We start from the raw sequence: 25,699 nt of genomic DNA, 5'->3' as shown, positions 1-25,699 counted from the left end.
TTTATGGGTTCCAATATGTTTCTGTTCTGCTTACCATAGATCCAGCTGATGCCGATGAACTCCAGACCACCAGTTATAAGGAGGCCCCAACCAGCACAGAAATTATCAATTAAATTCACCCAGTAAATCCCAGCCTGAGAAGATAATGAGAGGGAAAAAAAGACTGCTCAAAATACAGCATTTTATAATATCTAAACTGAACACTTATAGTTCATTACAAATGAATCACACCTTGTGTTCCAATGAAGTTCAACTTGCGGATCAGCATCTCACCTTTTGATCAGGCACTTTACAGCCTTCTCGAGATTCAACATTGAATTCAACAATTTTAGACTGTAACCGCTGTCACCATTTTGTTCCCCTTTTCTTTGCTGGTTTTGATTTGAACTAGTTTTTCTTCCTCAATCGACATTACAAACAATATTGGTCAAAACCCCAAGGATAACTCCCCTGTTCTTCAAAATAGTGCCACGGAATTTTTCCGGTTTTACCTGAGAGAACAGACTGGGCCTTGATTTAATATCTAATCCAAAGATGGCTTTCCAACAGCACTCCTTCAGTACCGCACTGAAGTGTCAGCCGAGATTACAGTGCTCAAGGCCTGGAGTGGGACCCAAACCAAAATAGTTTGACTCAGAGGAGAGAGTGCTACCAACTGAGCCACTGACAACACCGCCCAAAGCCAACAGATCATGGGAACATAGAAAATAGGAGCAGAAGTAGGCCATTTGACCTTACTGACAAACAAACAAAGAACAAAGAAAAGTACAGCACAGGAACAGGCCCTTCGGCCCTCCATGCCTACACCGACCATGCTGCACGTCTAAACTAAAATCTTCTACCCTTCCTGGGTCCGTATCCCTCTATTCCCATCCTATTCATGTATTTGTCAAGATGCCCCTTAAACATCACTATCGTCCCTGCTTCCACCACCTCCTCCGGCAGCGAGTTCCAGACACCCACTACCCTCTGTGTAAAAAAAACTTGCCTCGTACATCTCCTCTGAACCTTGCCCCTCGCACCTTAAACCTATGCCCCCTAGTAATTGAGCCCTGTACCCTGGGAAAAGGTCTCTGACTATCCACTCTGTCTATGCCCCTCATAATTTTATAGACCTCTATCAGGTCGCCCCTCAACCTCCTTCATTCCAGTGAGAATAAACCAAGTTTATTCAAACGCTCCTCATAACTAATGCCCTCCAAAGCAGGCAAGATCCTGGTAAATCTCTTCTGCACCCTCTCTAAAGCCTCCACATCCTTCTGGTAGTGTGGCAACCAGAACTGAACACTATACTCTCAAGTGCGGCCTAACTAAGGTTCTATACAGCTGCAACATGACTCACCAATTTTTATACTCAATAATCCGGCCAATGAAGGCGAGCATGCCGTATGCCTTCTTGACTACCTTCTCCACCTGTGTTGCCCCTTTCAGTGATCTGTGGACCTGTACACCCAGATATCTCTGACTGTCAATACTCTTGAGGGTTCTACCATTCACTGTATATTCCCTACCTGTATTAGACCTTCCAAATGCATTACCTCATATTTGTCCGGAATAAACTCCACCTGCCATCTCTCTGCCCAAGTCTCCAAATGATCTAAATCCTGCTGTGTCCTCTGACAGTCCTCATCGCTATCCGCAATTCCACCAACCTTTGTGTCGTCCGCAAACTTACCAATTAGACCAGTTACATTTTCCTCCAAATCATTTATATATACGACAAACAGCAAAGGTCCCAACATTGATCTCTGCTGAACACCACTAGTCACAGCCTTCCAGTCAGAAAAGCACCCTTCCATTGCTACTCTCTGCCTTCTGTGACCTAGCCAGTTCTGTATCCATCTTGCCAGCTCACCTCTGATCCCGTGTGACTTCACCTTTTGTACCAGTCTGCCTTGTCAAAGGCCTTACTGAAGTCCATATAGACAACGTCCACTGCCCTACCTGCATCAATCATCTTTGTGACCTCCTCGAAAAACTCTATCAAGTTAGTGAGACACGACCTCCCCTTCGCAAAACTGTGCTGCCTCTCGCGAATACGGCCCCTTGCTTCCAAATGGGAGTAGATCCTGTCTCGAAGAATTCTCTCCAGTAATTTCCCTACCACTGACGTAAGGCTCACCAGCCTGTAGTTCCCTGGATTATCCTTGCTACCCTCCTTAAACAAAGGAACAACATTGGCTATTCTCCAGTCCTCCAGGACATCACCTGAAGACAGTGAGGATCCAAAGATTTCTGTCAAGGCCTCAAACATTTCCTCTCTTGCCTCCTTCAGTATTCTGGGGTAGATCCCATCAGGCCCTGGGGACTTATCTACCTTATTATTTTTCAAGACACCCAACACCTCGTCTTTTTGGATCTCAAAGTGACCCATACTATCTACACACCCTTCTCCAGACTCAACATCTACCAATTCCTTCTCTTTGGTGAAGGAATTTAGTACCTCGCCCATTTCCTCTGGCTCCACACATAGATTCCCTCCCCAGTCCATCAGTGGGCCAACCATTTCCCTGGCTACCCTCTTGCTTTTTATGTACGTGTAAAAAGCCTTGGGATTTTCCTTAACCCTAATTGCCAATGACTTTTCGTGACCCCTTTTAGCCCTCCTGACTCCTTGCTTAAGTTCTTTCCTTATATTCCATACAGGCTTCGACCCAGCCTTCTAGCCCTGATAAATGCCTCCTTTTTCTTTTTGACAAGGCCTACAATATCCCTCGCTATCCAAGGATAGTGAAAATTGCCAAATTTATCCTTCCTTACAGGAACATGCCGGCCCTGAATTCCTTTCAACTGACATTTGAAAACCTCCCACATGTCAGATGTTAATTTACCATCAAACATCTGCCCCCAATCTATGTTCTTCAGTTCCCGCCTAATATTGTTATGATTAGCCTTCCCCCAATTTAACACTAAGTGAGTCCCAGTCAATATTGGGGGTTAAAGTCGCCCATCACAACAACCCTGTTGCTTTTACTCCTTTTCAAAATCTGTCTAGCTATCTGCTCCTCTATCTCCCGCTGGCTGTTGGGAGGCCTGTAGTAAACCCCCAACATTGTGACTGCACCCTTCTTATTCCTGATCTCTACCCATATAGCCTCGCTGCCCTCTGAGGTGTCCTCCCGCAGTACAGCTGTGATATTCTCCCTAACCAGTAGCGCAACTCCTCCACCCCTTTCACCTCCCCCTCAATCCCGCCTGAAATTTCTAAATCCTGGAATCCTGTCCTTCCTTCAACCAGGTCTCTGTAATGGCAACAACATCATAGTTCCAAGTACTAATCCACGCTCTAAGTTCAACTGCCTTCCCTGTTATACTTCTTGCATTAAAACATATGCACTTCAGGCCACCAGTCCCGCTGTTTTCAGCAACATCTACCTGTCTGCTCTTCCTCAGAGCCATAGTGGCCCTATTTCCTAGTTCTCCCTCAATTTTTTCATCTTCTGACCTATTGCTTCGGTACCCATCCCCTGCCATACTAGTTTGAACCCTCCCGTGTGACACCAGTAAACCTCACGGCCAGGCTATTTATGCCTATCCAGTTTAGATGCAACCCGTCCTTCTTACACAGGTCACACCTGCCCCGGAAGAGCTCCCAGTAGTCTAGGTAACTGAAACCCTCCCTCCAACACAAGCTGTTTAGCCATGTGTTTAGCTGCTCTACCTTCCTGTTTCTAGCCTCACTGGCACGTGGCAAAGGAAGTAATCCCGAGATTACAACCCTTGAGATCCTGTCTTTTACCTTTCTGCCTAGCTGCCTGAACTCCAGCTGCAGGACCTCATCCCCCTTCCTGCCTATGTCGTTAGTACCAATATTTACCACGACCTCTGCCTGTTTGCCCTCTCCCTTCAGGATGTCCGCTACCCGTTCTGAGACATCCTGGACCCTGGCACTAGGGAGACAACATACCATCCTGGAGTCTCTTTCACATCCACAGATGCGCCTATCTGTGCCTCTGACTATAGGGTCCCCTATGATGATTGCTCTTCTACGCTTTGACCCTCCCTGTTGAACATCAGAGCCAGCCGTGGTGCCACTGCTCTGGCTGCTGCTGTTCTCCCCTGATAGGCTAGTCCACCTGACAGTATCCAAAGGGGTATACCTGTTCGAGGAGGCCAACCACAGGGGATTCCTGTACTGACTGCCTGCCCCTTCTGGTGGTCACCCATTTCGCTGCCTGCACTTTGGGTGTGACCACATTTATATAACTGCTATCTATGGTGCTTTCCGCTACCTGCATGCTCCTAAGTGCATCCAACTACTGCTCCAACCGAACCATGCGGTCTGTGGGGAGCTCCAGTTCGGTGCACTTTCTGCAGATGTAGCCACCTGAGACGCTGGAAGCCTCCCGGACCTGCCACATCTCACGGTCAGAGCACTGCACTCCTCTAATTTAAATTGCATTCATTAATTAGTAAATTAAATTAATAAATATTTTTTTAAAAAAGTTACTGTTAACTATATGTTTCCTAGCACTAGATTTCTACTATAAATGTGAATACTAAATACAGTACTCTCCGATCTCTGGCTTAGATACCCCTCTAAATTATGATTATGTAATTAATTAATTGTGTTGAATTAGTTTAACAATGTTTAATTTTTAAAGTTAGTGCAGATTCCCTATCAGCCAATCAGGTCACAGCAATCCTGTGACGTCACTTTCAGTTCCCCCCCCCCCCCCCCCAAGTCGGATCACTCAAAATAGCAGAATATCTACCACTTAGCTGCTCCCCCCGTTCTCTCTCTCTCTCTCTCTCGCTCCTGAAAATGAAGGCCGCTGGAACCTGGGAGTAAGATTTTATGTCACCCATCTTCCCAGGGTGTTCCCTGGTTTTCTCCCTGCTTCCCGGAATTCACTCTGGACCTCTCCTTCACCTGCGCAAAACTTGCTGAGTGCACTTTCTGTCTGTCTTTTCTTCAGAACTCAACTAAACAAGATGAGTCACACTATTTAAGCTTCAAATAGAAGAATACAGTGCACCATTGTGCCACTAAACAGGCCTCAGGTGACTGACAGATAACTGCTTCCCAGCATTTAGGGTGGGGGCAGCTTCAGCCAATCAGACACTGAGCTAGACTCTGACCTTTTAACTGAAAAACTTAATCAATAACCTTCCCTCCATTAAAAGGCCAAAAGTGGAGTTCTTCACTGACAATTGTACAGTATTCAGTTCCATGAGCTACTCCTCAGATACCAGCAATCCGTGTCTATCTGCAGCCAAACAATTGACAACATTCAGGCTTGGGCTGATAAGTGGGAAGTAATATTCATGCCACACAAGTGCCAGGCAATGGCTATATCCACAGAGAGAATATAACAACCGCCTCTTGACATTCAATAGCATCCCCTCTGCCAACATTCTGGGGGTTACCATTCACCAGAAACCTAGCTGAACCACACATCTCTTTACTTTGGCTAAAAACGCAGATCAGGGTGGTACGGTGCAGCAATGGTTATCACTGCTGCCTCACGGTGCTGAGGGCTCGTTTTCGATCCTGTCCTGGGTCACTTCCCATGTGGAGTTTGCACATACTCCCCTTGTCTGCATGGGTTCACCCCCACAACCCAAAGATGTGCAGGGCAACTGGATTGACCATGCTAAATTGCCACTTAAATGGAATTTCTTTTAAAAAGCAGATCAAAAGCTGGGAATTCTGCAGACATTCACTATCTTCTCACACCGCTCCTCTCCGCCAACCCCCATGCACCCAAAGCAGTTATGCAATCTGTAAGGCACAAGTCAGGATTGTGAGGGAATACTCTCCACTTGTCTGGATGAACGCAACTCCAACAACACTCAAGAAGCTTGACACCATCCTGGACAAATCAGCTCACTTAACTGGCACCCATCCACAAACATTCACTTCCGCCATCATCAAAGTGCAGTGGCAGCCGTGTGTACCATCTATGAGATGCACTGCAGCAGTTGCTGCCCATAGAATCCTTAGATATATCCCATCAGGCCCGAGGGACTTGTCTATCCTCAAGTTTTTCAAAATGCCCAATACATCTTCCTAACAAGTATCTCCTCGAGCTTACCAGTCTGTTTCACACTGTCCTCTCCAACAATATGGCCCCTCTCATTCGTAAATACTGAAGAAAAGTACTCGTTCAAGACCTCTCCTATCTCTTCAGACTCTACACAATCTCCCGTACTGTCCTTGATCGGACCTACCCTCGCTCTAGTCATTCTCATATTTCTCACATATGTGTAAAACGCCTTGGGGTTTTCCTTGATCCTACCCGCCAAAGATTTGTCATGCCCTCTCTTAGCTCTTCTAATCCCTTTCTTCAGTTTCCTCCATGCTATCTTATGTCCCTCCAACGCCCTGTCTGAACCTTGTTTCCTCAGCCTTACATAAGTCTCTTTCTTCCTCTTCACAAGACATTCAACCTCTCTTGTCAACCATGGTTCCCTCACTCGACCATCTCTTCCCTGCCTGACAGGAACATACATATCAAGGACACATAGTATCTGTTCCTTGAACAAGTTCCACATTTCAATTGTGTCCTTCCCTGACAGCCTTTGTTCCCAACTTATGCACGTCAGTTCTTGTCTGACAGCATTGTATTTACCCTTCCCCCAATTGTAAACCTTGCCCTGTTGCACGCACATATCCCTCTCCATTACTAAAGTGAATGTCACAGAATTGTGGTCACTATCTCCAAAATGCTCCCCCACTAACACATCTATCACTTGCCCTGGTTCATTACCAAGTACCAAATCCAAAAGGGCCTCCCCTCTGGTCGGACAATCTACATGCTGATATAGAAAAGCTTCCTGGTTACGCTGCACAAACACCACCCCATCCAAATTATTTGATCTAAAGAGTTTCCACTCAATATTTGGGAAGTTGAAGTCGCCCATGACTACTACCCTGTGACTTCTGCACCTTTCCAAAATCTATTTCCCAATCTGTTCCTCCACATCTCTGCTGCTTTTGGGCGGCCTATAAAAAAACTCTCAACAAGGTGATTGCTTTCCTATTTCTGATTTCAACCCATGCTACCTCAGTAGGCAGATCCTCCTCAAACTGCCTTTCTGTTATACTATCTCTAATTAACAATGCCAACACCCCACCTCTTTTACCACCCTCCCTAATGGTACTTCAATAATGAAATGAAATGAATGAATGAAAATCGCTTATTGTCACAAGTAGGCTTCAATGAAGTTACTGTGAAAATCCCCTAGTCGCCACATTCCGGCGCCTGTTCGGGGAGGCTGTTACAGGAATTGAACCATGCTGCTGGCCTGCCTTCAAAGCCAGCGATTTAGCCCTGTGCTAAACAGCCCCAGAAGGCGGCGCACCACCATCTTCTGAAGGGAAAATAGAGATCAGCAATAAATGCTGGCCTCTCAGTGACACCTAGATTCAGGAAAAAGTTTTTAAAAATAGCTCCCTCTGTTCTGTAAAATTCCTGTATTCTATGAAGACCTGGGACGGGATTCTCTGATCCTGAGGCGGAGTGTTGATGCCGTCGTAAATGCCGTCGCATTTTACAACGGCGTCAACAGGCCCCCAGGAGCAGCGATCCTGAGCTCAATATGTCAGATGGGGAGCCCCATCAGAACAGGATGTGGCCGGAGATCCCACGAGAGGCCTCTCCCGGGATTCTCGACTGTAACAAAATCTCGTGCGATGACACAATCTGGTTCCCGCCCACAATTGGTGGGGCCCAGAGTTGCAGAGTTAAGTGAGTTTAAAAACTCAGTTAATTCCGTCGACGCCAGATTGAACCAGTGCCCGGGATCTACCGTTCTTGCCAAGGAGACCCCAGCCGGGCAACATTCAACACTGGTCCTGACAAAAGGGGACCAGGCGAAACGGCATTTGGAGAGTCTGCTAGGCGATCGGAGGCGCCTGTGATCTGGACAGGGGACCATACTGGCACTAATGATGCCACCTGGGCATCTTGGCACTGCCAGCCTGGCATCCTGGCAGAATCACCAAGGCACTCTGACAATGCAAGCCTGGTGCCAGTGCAAGGCTGGTGCCAGCCTGGCACAGCAAGTGTGCCCAGGTGCCACTGCCAGACTCACAGGGGCACTGCAAGGGTGGCAAGCTGGCAGTGCCAAGGTGTCCAGGTGGCATTTTGCCCACACCTGGAATCGGGCCTAGGAATGCCGTGCCATATGAGGTGGGGTGCGGGAGACTCGAGAACCCCCCATCAGGTGAGTTGGGGGTCCAGGGGCCGTGCCGGGAGGTTGGGTTGGCGTGCCGATCTCTTCCTTTGAGGAGCTCTGCTCGGAGTTCCTCACTGCAGGAAATGCAGCTAAATGCGCCCTCAGTAGGGGGCTCCCCATTGAGGCTCAAAACAACCCCATAGTGCTGTAGATAGCAGCCCCTCGATTCCCGCCCAGAATGGACTTGGTTAGATCATGCCCATTATAACAACTAGTCACAGAGATAGAATAATCAGAATAATAGAATCTATAAATATTTATGGCACAGAAAGAGGCCACTTAGCCCATCGTGTCTACATCGTCCGAAAGATGAGCCACGGAGCCTAACTCCCACTTTCCAACATCTAGTTCTCAGTCCTGCAGGTTACGGCACATTTGAACCATACCATAGAATCTCTACAGTGCAGAAGGAGGCCATTTATCACATCGGGTCTGCAGCGACCCTGTGAAAGAGCGCCCTACCTCGGCCATTATCCCTGCCCTACCCCACTAACCCCACCTAACCCACGCATCTATGAACACTGAGAGGCAATTGTAGCATGGCCAATCCACCTAACCTGCACACCTTTGGTTTCTGGAAGAAAACCAGAGTACCCGGAGGAACCCACGCAGACATGGGGAGAACCTGAAAACTACACACAGACCTTTATAAATGAGTTGGAGGGTTCTGCCTTTACTACTCTTTCAGGCAGTGAAATTCAGACCCCACAAACCTCTTGGATAAAATAAAATGTTCCTCCTATGTCCTCTAATCTTTCTACCAATCGCTTTAAATCTATGCGCCCCCGAGTCACTGAGCTCTCTCCTAAGGGAAATGGGCCCTTCCCATCCACCCTATTGAGGCCGTCACAATGTTTTACATCTCAAGCCAGCTCTGATCCAATGAACAGTCCATTCAATATTTCATCAAGGGTGCATTTTTCCAGTCCTGGCAAAATCCTCGTAAATCTCCTCTGAACACTCTCTGATGCAATTACATCCTTTCTGTAATGAGGTGATCAGAACTGCACACAGTACTCAATGGGCTGGATTCTTCATTGGCAGGCGTCGGTTTCCTCTGGGTGGTCTGATTTCCTCATGCGGTGCATCGGTGTGCTGAAGATGCATTTCTGATTCCTGGTCTGGTGGGGCACTCCAATATAGTCCTCAGAGGGTCTCAATCAACATGGTGTTCTGCTGCAACCCTCATAATATCGTGCAGCAGTGCGGCAACATGCTGGAGGAAGAGGAATAATGCCAGACCTCATCTGACGAGGAGGATGAGGATGGTTTCCAGAAGTACTGGGCGTCGAGCCTGAGCTCGCACAGCAAGCCACTTAAAAGTGTGATCCAGAGCCGCCGCACATGGGACAACCTCATCACCTCCCAATTTACCAACAAGGAGGCTTGGCCAGCGGCAGCTCTGCCACCATATCCCAACTCTTCCCCCTCCCCTTCATTAATCCTTCTAACCACATACAATCACCTTCACTTGAGACTCAACCATTTTCACCACCTTAGTCCATCTACCCCATCCCTCTCCCTTAGTCTATCCACTCCTTCCTGTTCCCTTAATAATTCCACCCCTTCACTCTCCCTCAGTCCATCACTCCACCTTTTCACTGGCCTTCCACCCCTTCCCACTACCACATCTCCGCCTTCCTCTCCCCGAGGGTCATACCAGCATCACAACAGGGTGTTGCCCATGGGACGGAGGATGATGACGGCTGGCTGTGAGATTAGCTCCACTGCACTTCATTATCTGACAAAGTTTGACTCCTGTCCTTCAGGTAACATACCACTGAATGGTCACATATCCATGCATGTATGCTTGCAATTCCTTCTCATGGGCTCAAATACGTTGTTGAGGAGAGTTCAGATGAGGTGGTTGGTAGGCATGGTGAACGGTTAGGGCTAACTCACTTGGGATGCTAACACACAAGGCGGGTTTACACTACTGCCCCTATGCCCTGCCACTTCTTGGTTAACGTATAACCATGTTACATAAGGTGTAACTCCACCCCCCCAGCCCACCTGGCTGCCGCACAACACCCACCCCCAGCCCACCCTTTACACCCATGAGACAGAGGTGGGAGGCAGATAGGACTGGTTTTGAATAGTGAATATTTACAATAAGTATGTTTCTTCTACACATGACAACTTTGTGCCATCAAACCTACTCCTTCATGGCCTATCACATCTTCTAGATATCACTCAAGACAGTACATCAGACATAGAGGCAACCTGCTGCGTGTTGTGTTCTGCCCTCTGTCCTGCGATGCCCTTGTCGGGCCTCCTCTGGATGTTTGACACCAGTCAATTTTCTGGTGTTACAGATGATGATGTGTTTGCATGTTCTGCCCGCTGCCCATGAGATATACCAGTGCCATGTGGGGGGATTCAGAATGGCTGCGGTTTCCAGCACCTTCACTGCTGGAGGCACCGTCAAGGGCCCCTTCACGTCCCCCTCCCTCGGCGTGCTCGCTGACCCCGGGCTACTCCATGGGATACAAGTAAGGCTGAAGTGAGCTCCGGAGGCGCCACCGTCACCTGGCACTGCCAGGACCACTCTTTTCTGAACTATGGTCTTAATGCCCTCAGCTATTGCACTCTGAGAGTGGGTCATGTTCCTCACTGCTTCAGTCATGCCCGACTGGAACGATGTTAAGACCCTCTGTGCCTGGCTAAGATCAGTCAGCACCCGACCAATGCTCTTGATGCCCTCAGCAATGACTCTTTTCAAATGGGCCAAGCAATGGTCCGCTGCAGTCATGTCTGTGTACGTCTGGAACATTTCCACCTGTGACTGGGCCACCCTGTCCTCCACTTCAACCATGGACAGCTCAGTGTACCCCAAGCCTTGGACGTCCTGGCACATGGCTCTGATGTCTTTCTCCAGGCCTTCCATCGAGGACGCCTCCCTTTCAGTGTTGACCTGGGTGCCAAGCATCGTCGGCATCATATCCTGTGCCTGAAGGCAGTTGGACTGCACCAGCAGTATTTGCAGATGCTGGAAAGTTACCAACACCGCCTCCTGGTATATTCTGGATTTTCTTCTGCACAGTGATGGGATCATACTTTACAAAAGCACAATATCTGTCTGAGTGACAGCTTCTCCCTGAAATTGGGCAGCCCTCTGACCATCCGCTTCCTCAGGAATACCTGCCTCCACCTGATGTGCTAAAACATGTGTGTGACCCTCTCCAGAGGGTGATCTAGGAGCCTGATCAAGAACATTACACACCGAGTTGATAGGGTCTGTGAAGGTAGATGGTGCAGGTGAAAGCAGTGCTGAGACATCAGTGGCTTCCCCTGAGTCATGCTCTGGGGTATTCCGAGAGTCTGCCTGGGGGCGGGTGGGGGGGGGGGGGGGGGGCAGATGCCCCAGCCTCGTCTGATGTTGATCCGACAAAACAAAACACTTGGGGGAGATCCTGGGAAGGACTGATCTGTGCGAGAGGGTTGACTCACTTGCTACAGGGATATCTGTGTTGCATTGGACTCTTAATTGTTTGACGCATCCCGAACTCTACCGCAGGCACTGCTCTTTGCTCAGCCTCTCTCAGTGAGTTGCAGGTCCCTTTCCTCAAGTAGGGGTGTGGACCTGAATATCTGAGATGACTCCTCCCACCCTTTTATCTTGCGGACACAGAAAGGACATAGTGTGACATTGGGACACGAGTTTTATGGGGCGTTTGTAGCCGGTGGCATGTGTGTGTAAGGTTCCTGGCCAAAGAGCTCAATACATATGTTGGTGGTTCATAAAAGGTGATGCAGGCAGGTGAGTTGTTGTTGGCCTCTATGGGATTGGGGGCTGATGTGAGGAGTGAGGGAAGGGAATAATGCCAGGGGCACACAGGTGGTTATTCAGCAGAGCTGCCCTAAGGCGGTTGTTCATCATCTTATGGTATTATGTGCCGGTCCTCTTGGCAAGGCTGGCAGCCCTCACAGCCTCTGCCACCTCTTCCCAGGCCTTGTTCAGGTTCACGGAACTGAGTCTCTGCCCCACCCTGGGGAAGAGGGTTTCCCTCCTCTCCTCAATGGCTTCCAGCATTCGGTCAATCTCCGACTCCAGGAACCTTATTGCTGGTCTTCGCGCATCCATCTTCTTGGCTGAAATGATAGTCCGTAGTATGTGGAGCACTCAAAAACTGCTCCAGCTTGTCAGGCCCTGAATGTGAATCCCAACATCAGCCAATCAAGTACCCATGGTGCCAGGACTCAGGTGGGCCCCATGTGGGCTGTGTACTGGCCAATTTGCTTGACATGAATTTCTCCGGGTTGGCAACTAGCAGAATGTGCAGTTCCCACGATTCTACACCGGCACCAGCACTTAGTCTCCAGAACGGAGGCTCCAGCCCAAGATGTGGCCTAATGAGTTACAGGGGTGAATTCTCCGCCGTCAGGATTCTCCATTCCCGCCGGCAGCACACCCCACCCACGGGTTTCCTGACAGCTTGGGATGGCTGCAATGGGAAATCCCATTGCCAAGCAGCGGGAACAGAGAATCCTGCCACCAGTGAATGGTGCACCGGCGAGAAACACACACCTGGTGGACTGGAGAATTTCCCCCACAGTTTCAGTAAAACACCCCACAACAATTCAGGCTATTGAGTCAATTTTCTAACCAGCTTGTTACATTCCCATAGATCCCATGGACTTTTATTTTTCTACCCTGTCTTCCATGAAGGACCTTATCAAAAGCCTTGCTAAAATCCATGTTGTCCACATCAATTGTATTTCCTTCAAATCCTCCTTGTTACTTCCACCAAACTTCAATCAAATTAGTCAGACACGACTGTCCCTTAATAAAACCTTGCTGAATATCGATGATTAATCCATGCCTTTCTAAGTGACAGTTTATCCTGTCTCTCAGAATGAATTCCAATAATTTGCCCACTACTGAGGATAGACTGACTGGCCTGTAATTATTTGGTCCATTCCGCGTTCCCTTTTTAAACAAAAATACAACATTAATAGACCTCCAATCCTTTGGCACCACACCTGTATCCAGTGAGAATTCAAAATGATGGTCAGACCTTCTGCTATTTCATCCCTATCCTCTTTTAACAGTTGGGAATATATTTCATCCAGCCATGGTGATTTATTCATGTTCAAGAATGCTAACCCACTCATACTCATCACTTCCTATGTTTATCACATTCCCTACTTCTCCTCAACTACAGTGTCTGCGTTTTCCCCCTTGATGTGAATTATTCATTCACAACCATACCAATACCTTCTGCCTCGACACATAGGTTACCTTATTTGCTATTTTATGGGTCCTTCTCTTTCCTTGAGCGGGAGTGACTCCTGGTCAGCCATGATGTGGATTGGTGCCCATTAAGCTATAAACCCCTGGTGACACGGTATCGACCTGTTCCCAGAAAAACTTAACTATAGGAACAGACGGGAGTCTGCGTTGTGCACGATTAAGTGTAGAAACAGAAAACAACAACTCTTTCCTAAACAGAAAACAACAACAACTCTTTCCTTAGTTATCCTCTCACTGAACTTAAAACAGTTTTGGGTTCATTTGATTTTGCTTGCCAATATTCTTTCATGCTCTCTTGCTGTCATTTGCATTCAGGGGAATCGACACTTGGTCATCCCAGCCCTTTTCTTTTTGGGAACGTTTTTACCCTGGATCGCTTGAATCTCTCCTTTCAGTGCCCCTCACTGCTCTGACATTGATTTACCTTCAAATTGCTGTTTTGAGTCAGTTTTTGCTAAATCATTCCTCAGCTTAGTAAAAATGACCTTGCCCCAGTTTAGAACTGCAACTCCTGTTTTATTTGTATCCTTTTCCATAAATGTGTTAAAATTGACTGTGATCACTATCATCAAAATGCTCTCACACTGTCACTCCTTCCCCCTGCCCAGCTTAATTTCCTAAAACTAAGTCCAGACCCGTACCCTCTCCAGTTGGATTTGTTATATATTGGCCAAAAATGTTGTCTTGAATGCACCTCAAGAATTCTGTTCCCTTAATTCCTTTCATGCTGAAACTATCACAGTTCACACTGAGGCAGTTATAATAGCTACCTATCATTCCCCTCCTGTTTCTACACTTCTCAGAGATTTGCATCCATATTTTCTCTTCTATCTCCCTCTGATTGTTGCAGATCTATAATACACTCCCAATAATGTGACTGACCATTTTGTTCCCGAGCTCAATCCGTATGGCATCATTTGATGACCCTCCTAACGTATCATCCCTGCTGTATCTGTAATTATTTCTTTGACTAAAATTGCCAAAGGTATCCCCTCCTCCATTTTAATTCCCCTCTCTAGTCACCTGAAACAGGAATGTTGAGCTTCCTCTTCTGTCCCTGTTTAAGCCATGTTTCTGTAATAACCATGATATCATACTGCCACATTTCTATCTGTGCCCTGGGCTTGTCCATTTTATTTGCATTGAAGCCCTTTAACACTGCCAAACTCTTTTACAAGTTATAATCTTTGTTTCTTCTGCGTTCCAGACTCATCCACTAATTTCCTGCCTTCCATTTTCAGTCATGAATTTCTCCCAACTGAGATTACCGTCCAGTCTTCATCCCTGTGCCAAACTAATTTAAACCCTCCCCAACAGCACTAGCAAAATGCCTCATAGGAACTCAGTCCCTGCTCTGTTAAGTTGCAACCCATCCTGCTGTAATAGTCCCATCTCTCCTAGAGCTGGCCATATGCCCCTAGAAACTAAAGGTGGTCCCTCCTGCACCACTTTCCAGCCACTCATTCATTTGTCTCCTCTCTCCTCCTCCAATTCCTGTCCTCACTTGTGTGTAGCACAGTGACTGATCCAGAGCTTTCTAATTTGAAGGTCCTGCTTTCCCTCACTCCCTAAAATCTCATTGTCTGATCACATCCATCTTTCGACCTAGCTCGTTGTTTTGATGTGGACCATAGATGCTGGCTCTTCAACCTCCCCCCCCCACATACTCCTACCCCCCGCCCCCCCTCCCCCCCCCGGATTCTCTGCAGCTGCTAAGTGATATCTTGATGCTGGAACCAGGGATGCAATGCACCGTCCCTGAATCATGTTGTGCCATAGAAATGTCTATCCGCTCCCCTATCAAATCTCCTGTCACCGTAGCTAGTCCAGAGATTTTGTTGGATCCCATCTTATACTTGAACCACCTGCGATGCCATTGAGTTGGCTCTAGCTATCTTCCCCTGATGAACCCTTGCTCTCATCAGTATTCAAAACTGAATACTATTAGGATAGAGGGATGCACTCTGGGTCTTCTGTACTACCTGCCTGGTCCTTTACAACTGCCTCCCTCCCTACATTCCCTCATTCACTACATATTCTTTTTTTTAAATTTAGAATACCCAATTATTATTTTTCTAAATAAGGGGCAATTTAGCTTGGCTAATCTACCTAACCTGCACATTTTTGGGTTAGAACAAAGAACAAAGAAAAGTACAGCACAGGAACAGGCCCTTCGGCCCTCCAAGCCTGTGCCGACCATGCAGCCCGTCTAAACTAAAATCTTCTACACTTCCTGGGCGTGTATCTCTCTATTCCCATCCTATTCATGTATTTGTCAAGATGCCCCTTGAATGTCACTATCGTCCCTGCTTCCACCACCTCCTCCGGCAGCGAGTTCCAGGCACACACTACCCTCTGTGTAAAAAACTTGCCTCGTATATCTCCTCTAAACCTTGCCCCTCGCACCTTAAACCTATGCCCCCCAGTAATTGACCCCTCTACCCTGGGAAAAAGCATCTGACCATCCACTCTGTCTATGCCCCTCATAATTTTGTAGACCTCTATCAGGTCGCCCCTCAACCTCCGTCGTTCCAGTGAGAACAAACCGAGTTTATTCAAACGCTCCTCATAGCTAATGCCCTCCAAACCAGGCAACATCCTGGTAAATCTCTTCTGCACCCTCTCTAAAGCCTCCACATCCTTCTGGTAGTGTGGCGACCAGAATTGAACACTATACTCCAAGTGTGGCCTAACTAAGGTTCTATACAGCTGCAACATGACTTGCCAATTCTTATACTCAATGCCCCGGCCAATGAAGGCAAGCAGCATACCGTATGCCTTCTTGACTACCTTCTCTACCTGTGTTGCCCCTTTCAGTGACCTGTGGATCTGTACACCTAGATCTCTCTGACTTTCAATACTCTTGAGGGTTCTACCATTCACTGTATATTCCCTACCTGCATTAGACCATCCAAAATGCATTACCTCACATTTGTCCGGATTAAACTCCATCTGCCATCTCTCTGCCCAAGTCTCCAAACAATCTAAATCCTGCTGTAACCTCTGACAGTCCTTATCGCTATCTGCAATTCCACCAACCTTTGTGTCGTCTCCAACTTACTAATCAGACCAGTTACATTTTCCTCAAATCATTTATATATACTACAAACAGCAAAGGTCCCAGCACTGATCCCTGCGGAACACCACTAGTCACAGCCCTCCAATGAGAAAAGCAGTCACAGCCCTCCAATCAGAAAAGCAGTCACAGCCCTCCAATCAGAAAAGCAGTCACAGCCCTCCAATCAGAAAAGCAGTCACAGTCCTCCAATCAGAAAAGAATAGGTTGTGGTGGTGAAACCCACGCAGACATGGGGAGAACTTGCAGACTCCACACGGACAGTGACCCAGGACCGGGATTCAAACCCGGGTCCTCAGCGCTGCAGACCCAGTGCTAATCACTTCGCCATATGCCACCCTCTCCCTACATATTCTTAATTGTAGGTTGGATGGCTTTTGTTTCGGTGCAACATCGTGGGCCGAAGGGCCTGTACTGCGCTGTATTGTTCTATGTTCTATGTTCATTTCCAAAGTGACCTAATCTGTAAATATGCTACCTACATGGTTCTCAGCCTCACGGATGCACTGCTGCTGTTTAAGTTCAAAATCCTTGCGTTCAAGTAGCTGCAACTGATGACACTCCCTTTGAAAATGGTTATCCAGGACGCAACCATCCTGGAGTTCCCACATTGCATAGGACAGACATTCTAACAGCCCTGCCATTTATTTTAGCAGTTGACCTTGGTACCGCTATAAAACATAATCAATATTAATGCACTTAGGAGTACTAATACACCTCACTAAATGTATTTATTTCAGTAATGAATTAGTGAATAAATTCGAAGGCTAAAGCAATAGAATAGAAACTTGCGGTTTTCTAGCTTTGGCAAGAAAAACTCACAAACTCCCAATTAATGATAGAAAAGTCACCAGAGGAGTCCCCAGACTCCTAAATGACCCTCTTATGGACTGATTTCATTAACACTACACCCTGTATGCTTCATCCGATGCCAGTACTTTTGTAGTTACATTGTATATGTTGTGTTACCCTATTATGTATTTTCTTTTATTCCCTTTTCTTCTCATGTACTTAATGATCTGTCGAGCTGCTCGCAGAAAAATACTTTTCACTGTACCTCGGTACACGTGACAATAAACAAATCCAATCCAATCCAATCCAATCCAAAGTGATAAGATGCAGCTCTTTGACCCAGTGCACCGAATTCCCATGTGAACCAAATTCCTAACTTTACACCTTGCCTACATTTCACCTCAGGCATAGTCCCCTGTCCATGTGCACCCCACTATCCATGCAGTTTGAGGGAAAGAAATCTCTTAAATAGATCCCCAGAAATCTTATGATAGAAATCTAATGATCCAATAGAGGACTTCCTACCTGTGTTACACAAACCAGGCCAAAGAGAAACATCAGGAAACAAGTGACACTGGCCAGATAATATTGTTTTGTTCGCAGAAGTCCAGGGAACGCATCCTGCAAGCTTGTTGTAACTGTTTCTGGTGAAAGATAAAATAGATTGAACTTCGATTGCACCTGACAAGTTTTTAATGGAACCAATGAAAACCCATGTTTCATTGAAGGCAGAAGGGTATTGGTTGCTCCAATCAAGCATCTGTACACCACAGAAAGAAAGTCCGTCAAAATTGTATTCATTTTTCACGACCTATAAGGGTCATTCCTGTTTGCTCCTGTTTAGTCCCTTATTTCCCCTTTCTTTTATTTTTTCGGTTACATTTTAGATCCATGGATGATTTATGGACCTCTATCTTTAAGACAACCTGTGCCTTTAATTCAAACAGAAGGCTGTGGTGATTTAAACTGGTAATTGCAGATGGACCTGCACCAATGAGAGAGATTGACCAGCATCATAGGAAAAGGAATCAATGTACAGTGCAGAAGGAGGTCTTTCGGCCCATTGAGTCTGCACCGGCCCTCGGGTTGGGGTCGCGCATAGCTGGCGCCATGCTGTGAAGCGCAACCATTGCAGGTCGTCAGCCGTGCACATGCGTGGCCCGGGACCCAACCATTCTCCGGATGTTTCCGGCAAGATCCTCAGGCGTTTCACACGCCTCCGGTGCCAGCTCTTCACCGGTAACGGAACCGGTGACGGGTTCACACCGATTTGCCGGTTGTGAAACACCACGGGCCCCATACCGGCTTCGGCACCAGCCCCTTATCTTTTGACCTTCTTCCTTATTATTTTACCTCGTTCCCTCCCCCTCTTGTTTATCTGTCGTGTGTGTGTGGGTAGAGGGTGGAAGAGTAAAAAGGGGGTAGCAGGTAGTTTGACGTTTTTTCGTTGATTTACTGCATATTTAAGCATTATTCTTGTTATAAGTAAACAGTAATTGTGTTTTAACTTTCAAACCTGGTGGCTGTAATTATTGGACAGCTAAGGTCAAAGACTTAGGGAATTTTTGTAAGAGTTATTGGTTAATTCATTTGTGTTTTGACTCCGTGGCACATGGGGCTGAAATTGACCACGTACTTGTCCAGGGTGTGCGTAACAGACCTCAGCATATCCTGAAGAGCTTCACTGCCAATGAAGTGTAAGTTCATGATTGGATAGGTAGCAGACAATGGGTGCACCACACATTTCCCATAAACAGCAATGAGATGGTGACCAATTAATTTGTGATGATGATTCAGTGATCAGTATTTATCAGGCCACAGGTAGGAACTCGCCCTTTGTGCTGTGGGATGTTTTGTTTCCATCCAAGCGGGCAAATGAGGCCTTGGTTTTATGTTTCATCAAGAAGATGGCTCAAAGGGTTGAGTTACTCCTCATCACAATGATACTGCAAAACTCAACAAATTACATGACTACTTTTATCAAAATAGAAAGAGACTGCTGAAATGAAATAATGTTGCACTTACCTATAGTTGCAAACTGGCTGTCGAGTCCCAGAGTGACCAGCATAAAGAAAAATAAAATGGACCATAAAGGTGCCACTGGCAATTGTGTGAGGGCCTCAGGGTAGGTGATGAAAGCCAAACCGAAACCTAAACAGTGGTTAGAATTTAAACTGAACAATGAAAAGGAAAGTAGGATAAACTGAGGCAATTTATTTATGTGGGATAAACAAGTCATAAAGTCATGGAGGTTTACAGCACAAAAAAGGACCTTTGACCCAGTGGGCTGCATTCTCTGATTTTGAGGCTATGTCCCCACGCCGACAGAAAAAATGGCTTAAAGTGGCCACCCATCCTCTGTTTAGCTGGGGGCTAGCATCAAGGCAGCATAGAGCACCCGATACGGTCGGGAGAATTGCCGGGTCCATGACGGCGCATGCGCACGGCGGCAGCCTGCTGCGGTGGCGCTGTCCAACATGGCGCTGGCCGCTTGTGGATCCGGCCTGGCCGGCCCATGCGCCCCGGACCAACGGTGCCCCCAGCCCATGGGAAAGCCCCCTGCCCGCGGATTGGCCCTCCACAGACTGTGGCGGCGCTGGACTAAGTCCGCAGCCACCATGCCGAGATCTCTACGGATGAGATCACATGCGACCGACGCCAACGGGAACTTGACCGGTCGGGGACGAAGCTTCGGGAGGTGGACCTCAGGCAATGTCCCGAGGCCGTCGATATGGCGCGTGCTTTGGAGGGAGCGGAGCATTGCGAAAGTAGCGCCACCCCTGATTTGGTTGTGAACATGGATTCTCCAGCCGATCGGCCAACACGATTTCGGCGTCGGCAGCCAGAGAATCCCGCACATTATTTCTGTGCCGGTCAAAAGCAACGACCTAACTATTCTAATTCCAAGTCTCTCAAATTTTATTTGTGACATTTATCATTTGAGAAGTTCCAGAATGCAGAACAAATACAAGAGTTTTAAATTCCTTGTGAAAGACTAATTGAGATGCACTCCTTTCACATTGTGAATGACAGAGAAGAGAATCTCACAGAGCCCCGCCATGGTGGGACCGGGGAATTCTGCGGTCCAGCCAAAAGTCCATTGGTATGCAATGGGACTGGATTGTCCCGACAGCGGGGGGAGTGGAAAATCTCACCTCTTGAGTTAGTTTTCCATTGTCTTCTCCTACCTGAGGCACAAGGCAGCATGACACCCAAGATCTGCAGCTCCTCGCCAGCCCACGTTTTGGGAGTTTCTGTTCTCGAAACATTAACATGGCTTGTGGGCAAACTCACCTTCCCCTTCCAAATCCCCCTCATTGTTAGGGGGCAAGCACCAGCAAGAGGAGACGGAAGTCAGCTTTATCTCGAGGCTTCTCAGACACCACTGTGGCTCTGCTTACATTGTAAGATGTCAATACTTTCACTTATTCAGAGCAGAACAGTGGCCACAATGCGGTGAATCCAGCTTTTTAAAATTATTTTATGGATGTGGGTGTTGCTGACGAGGCGAGCATGTATTGCCCATCCATTGCTGCCCTTGAGAAAGGTATGTGTCATTACTTAATGGTTCGGTCAGCATTGCGGCAATGCCCAGAAGGAGTTAACACATTCATGTGTCGACTAAACCTTATATACCCACAGCACAAAGCAGTTGGCTCAGGCATATGAGGTTGAATTGATGAACCATGTACCAACTAATTTGCAAGACCATTTATTTGTGGCGACTGAACATATCAATGCCAGTTGAATTGCATGTCACTTGGCGATCTTTACTTGTGACACGGAGATTGCAATTCCACTTTTTCCATATTGTTCCATGAAACTGCAAATATTGGCCAGGACACTCTCAAGTCTTCAATTTAGAAACATTTTAACAGAAGATGGTGAATAAAATTGGCATTTACCTGACTGCGCAACCTCTGAAACAAGCTTGTCTTGTACATGAGCCATGTGTCCCAGGATGGAGAAGATGGCAAATCCAGCAAACACACTTGTAGCACAGTTAACAACACAGACAATGATGGTGTCTGTGAAACAGTTGTTGTGGAATTTGTTGTAGGATGACAGTGTTGTTAAGCCTCCAAAAGACACTGCAATGGAATAAAAAATTTGCGTTGCAGCATCTTTCCAGACCTGATAAATAGAACGTAGAACTTGTCAACAATGGATGATTTCAGTTAAATGCATTCAATAGATAAAACTATAATAGCCATGAGGAACTAGCTTTTATATTAAACAAAACTAATTTATTTGACTACTTAATTGAATTCGACCCTTACTTCTATATAACAATTGACAATAATCATACAATCTACACTCATCTATCCAACTCATCTCACCAACCTCTACACTAATACAAGAACTATGTTCTGCTCTTACTCATACTATCCTACAGTCTGTCTTCTAGCCTTCTCCTTAACTCACTCGTCGAAGGCTTATCATCGATGCTTTATAGATTTCTACAGCTAGACCCCTCTAGTGGTTGATTCGAACGTAACATTAATCCTACAGTTCTGTACGTTTCTCATAATGCCACAGTCTCCATTCCTTTATTGAAAGCAGCAAACAGTTAAGGAAGACATATTTACCTGTGCAGTGACCCATGACATGGCTTGTAGACTAGGGATGGGATTCTGCAACCCCGCGCCGGGTCGAAGAATCAGGGGGTCACGATTCACGCGACTCCACCGGTGACCGGAGAATCGGCGCCATTGGCGCCGGCATGGTCGGCGTGGCGCTGGTCGGGGGCTGCTCTACACGGCCCCCCCCCCCAGTGATTCTCCACGCGCGATGGACTGAGTGCCCGACGAGATAGGCCGAGTCCCGCTAGCGCCGTTCACGCATGGTCCTACCTGGCGTGACATTGGCATTGATGTTGCGGGGGGGCGTTCTGGTGGTGGGGGAGGGGGGGGGAGCCGACCCCGGGAGGGGGCCTCCACAGTGCCCTGGCCCGCGATCGGGGCCAACCGATCGGTGGGCGGGCTTATCCTGGTGGGGGCCTAAGTTCCTCCATGCCGGGCCCCTGTAGCTCTCTGCCATGTTGCGTCGGGGCCGGCACGGAGAAGGCAACCCATGCGCATGCATGAATTCGCACCGGCCGTAGCACGCATGTGCGAACTCACGCCAGCCATAGCGCCGATGCGCGGACCCGCAGCGCCCGTCCTGATGGTGGTATCGGCAGCTGGAGTAGCGTGAGTCTCTCCAGTACGGTGCTGGCCCCCTGTGTGGCGTAGGATTGCTGCTCCTAGGGGCCTGTTGATGCTGGCATAAAACACTCCAGCGTTTACGACTGAGTCAACACTCAGCCCCAGGATCAGAGAATCCCACCCTAGGTTTAGTTTTCAGGCATTGAAACCAACATAATGAATTTAGGATGGTTCCTACAACTGATGGACAGTTCAATTTGTCATGCCCTACCTAGCTAGGCATCAAAGTTCAAAATCCTATAAAAAGCTTTCCAACATAAGACATAAGCCCATGCTTGGAGGGTAATAGAAACCAACTTACAGTCGGATCTCGTTCCAAAAGTTACTTTTTACATCCTGCCACCATCATGTCAAAATGACTTGACATGAATACATGTTGATAAAATATATACCTGACGGTATTGATTTACTACTAGCTTTTTAAAAAAGCAAAACAGTTTGACTGAGAAAAGTGAATGGAATTAATTATTACCTCAGCATCAGCCAGTTTGGAGATGTCCGACTGGCTTCCAATGTAGAATTCAATTCCTTTATAGGCTCCCTCCAGGGTAAGGCCTCGGATCAGGAGTATGATCAGAACCACATAAGGGAATATCGCAGTGAAATAAACTACCTGACCATGGAGAGGAGCTTGTTAGATTTTTCTGTATTGCTGGTACACCATTTACAGCATTGAATCCAATTGAATGGTAAACTGATAGGATTGTAATCAAAGCAGTAGACTATAGAAGAGTAGTAACTTCACAAAAGGTATGTTTAACATTGTGCAGTTGAATTTGAACTGTAACTGAATTTAATAACATTAATATTTACTTGCAACACACATTCAAACTAAAGAAGACCATTTGATCCGTGCCAAGGGTTTAGAAGAGCAACATGTTATGATCTTTCTCCCTGATTGGACTCTTCAAGCTCCTCTCGAATTCTCCCAAATTTTCTGTTACGATAGTCTATAATGTATCGCATAGCTGTTCACCCATATACATTCACCACCCTTTGTAAGGTAGTTGCAACTAAATCTCTGCTCTAAGGTTAAGACTTCAGGTTAACCCTCTTACTGGGGACTATGGAAGTATGTAAAACATATTAGGGGTGAAATATAAGTTTAACATGAGCAGAAAATAGACAATATTAAATCAACAGTCCATTATACACCCCAGTCTGATTTCCCTGCCCTTTAAAATGATGGAAAGTTAAGTTAGGCAGATAATAAGTTGCCTTTTTGTCACTGCCAAAGTTAAACTTCAGTCCTATTGATATTTATTTTGTGTCGACCTTTGAGGATTTTGAAATAATAAACAGAAAATGTTCAAATACTCAGAAGGTTTGGCAGCATCTGTGGTGAGAGCAAGTGAGTTAATGGGCTGGAGTTTCCTCCGAGTCATGTTGACTCAGAAGCCCTTTAAAAATAGCCAGTGGCTCCCAATTCCCAACCCCATTCCCAAACTGCCTGATTTGGCTGCGTCAACTCTTTAAAAAAAAACCTCTTGAGTCACTTCCCGAGATCGGTACTCTGTTCATCCTCTCTCCTGCCACTATACAAAGCACTGATGGTCTCAGACTTCTGGCCAACAATATTTCCAGATTCCCTCTTATACAGTGATACCATTCAGCTTTTGCTGCCATCACTTTATCATCCTTTCCCAGTCTGGTTTTCGATTTGCCTACAATGAATGAACCCAATTACCAGGTAGTACTGCATTTGATTGCCTTGTTTTGTGTTCTCTGTAGCTGTTCCTAGTTTGGTATCGTTTGAAAATCTGGAGCTTTTATTACAGTCCCAATTGTCATGGCATTTCTTCTGATTAGGCAGTCCTCCAGAATCAACAATGACTTGTTTCCATTCCTGGTCGATGGGTCCTGAGGTGGTTGCTAAGTCCAACTTGCAAGCTGCAGACTCTGCCATGCATGAGGTTTGTACACTCCCTCTGACGCCTCAACTTCACCTTTGAATGTTTCTGATGAATTCTCTCGATATGTTTAGTGTCTTCTCAAATGAACCATCGCCATTTTAGCCAGTCACAAACCAAGGGTCACAAGCCATGAGTCAGCAGATTTATTTGACCTCTTCAGGGGTTAATTGAGGACATTTCTAAAGCATTTCTGCTGTCTCTCAGGGAGTCTTCTGTTGTAAGCAGTTATCAACCATTACATGGCATTATAAACAGCCAGCCCCAATAACTAATCCAGAAATCCCACTCCATGCTGATGCTGCTTACAGTTGTTCTCTTTCCTTGTCCCGTTACCCCCTCTGTTTTGCACCATCATCCCTTTGCTATATAAATCACCTCCCCCCACACTGCTCCCAGCTCATCACAAACCTTTCACTCTCATTATTTTCCCCTCCTCTCTCCCCTACCTACTTAAAGTTTGTTGTTTCTCTGACTTTTCCCAGTTCCGACAATAGGCATTTGATTTGAAATGCCAACTCTGTTTCTGTCTCCAAAACTGCTGTCCTGTCTGCAGAGTATCGACTGTTTTTATTTCAGGTTTTCAGTATTTTGTTTTTAGTCAGTTCTTTTTTGTTGTTAGACAAAGAGACGTATACAAAAATCTGACAATCTGCAACAGCAGGCGTGATTTAAGGAGCATTTCTTCATGCAGATTAGTAGCTGGAATGATCTTCTTGGTAGGGGAATGGAAAGTCTGAAATCATTTAGGGGATAGTTAGATACTATAACTATATAGACTGATTGGCCTCAATCACTCCGACATTGTAACAGCTATGGTCAGTTTTGGAGACTGCTGCTGCTCTTATTAGCAAGATCTTCAGATATTATCCACGCTGGTGTTCCTTGTGCGCTGTGGATTCCCAATACTCCTGAACAAAAAGCTATTAACATCACTTATGTTATAAACTAACTTACTTGAAAGATATTTTAAAATTGTATAGATTTTAAAGCAAGATCCTGCACGTTATTACCAATCATTTTACCTTTCCTGAAGATTTGATTCCTTTCGATAACGCTGCCCCAACAATCAGCCAGGCCAGAAGCAGACAGAGGGCCAAATACCAGACTATCTCCCCAGTCTCATCCACTGAACTGCTGCGGTTCAAAGCCACTTTACTGAATAAAACAACAGGAAACATCTCACGTAAGGACAATATTCATTAACATTCTTACTGGTACATGAAACACATATAGACATAGTGGGCAATGTGGACCTTTGGCGATTCTGATGCTC

The 25,699-nt window shown here is 46.6% G+C and overlaps 1 protein-coding gene across 2 annotated transcripts in view; it reads right to left on the bottom strand.

The window, feature by feature from the left end:
- The window catches only part of LOC140420913 (sodium- and chloride-dependent neutral and basic amino acid transporter B(0+)-like), a 68,840-nt gene that overhangs the window by 5,258 nt on the left and 37,883 nt on the right, over positions 1 to 25,699 (bottom strand). The window contains exons 6-11 of one of the 2 annotated variants that reach the window (XM_072505059.1): positions 25,449 to 25,581; positions 22,986 to 23,126; positions 21,212 to 21,440; positions 19,332 to 19,457; positions 17,832 to 17,950; positions 35 to 134 (exon numbers count right to left, since the gene is read on the bottom strand). In XM_072505059.1, coding sequence (XP_072361160.1) covers positions 35 to 134; positions 17,832 to 17,950; positions 19,332 to 19,457; positions 21,212 to 21,440; positions 22,986 to 23,126; positions 25,449 to 25,581 — 848 coding nt within the window. The remainder of the gene's footprint in view (positions 1 to 34; positions 135 to 17,831; positions 17,951 to 19,331; positions 19,458 to 21,211; positions 21,441 to 22,985; positions 23,127 to 25,448; positions 25,582 to 25,699) is intronic. The other variant, XM_072505060.1, reaches the window with a different exon arrangement.

Source organism: Scyliorhinus torazame, chromosome 5 (genome assembly GCF_047496885.1).
Source record: "Scyliorhinus torazame isolate Kashiwa2021f chromosome 5, sScyTor2.1, whole genome shotgun sequence".
Taxonomy (NCBI): Eukaryota; Metazoa; Chordata; class Chondrichthyes; order Carcharhiniformes; family Scyliorhinidae; genus Scyliorhinus; species Scyliorhinus torazame.
This window is presented reverse-complemented; position numbering and strand designations above follow the sequence as displayed.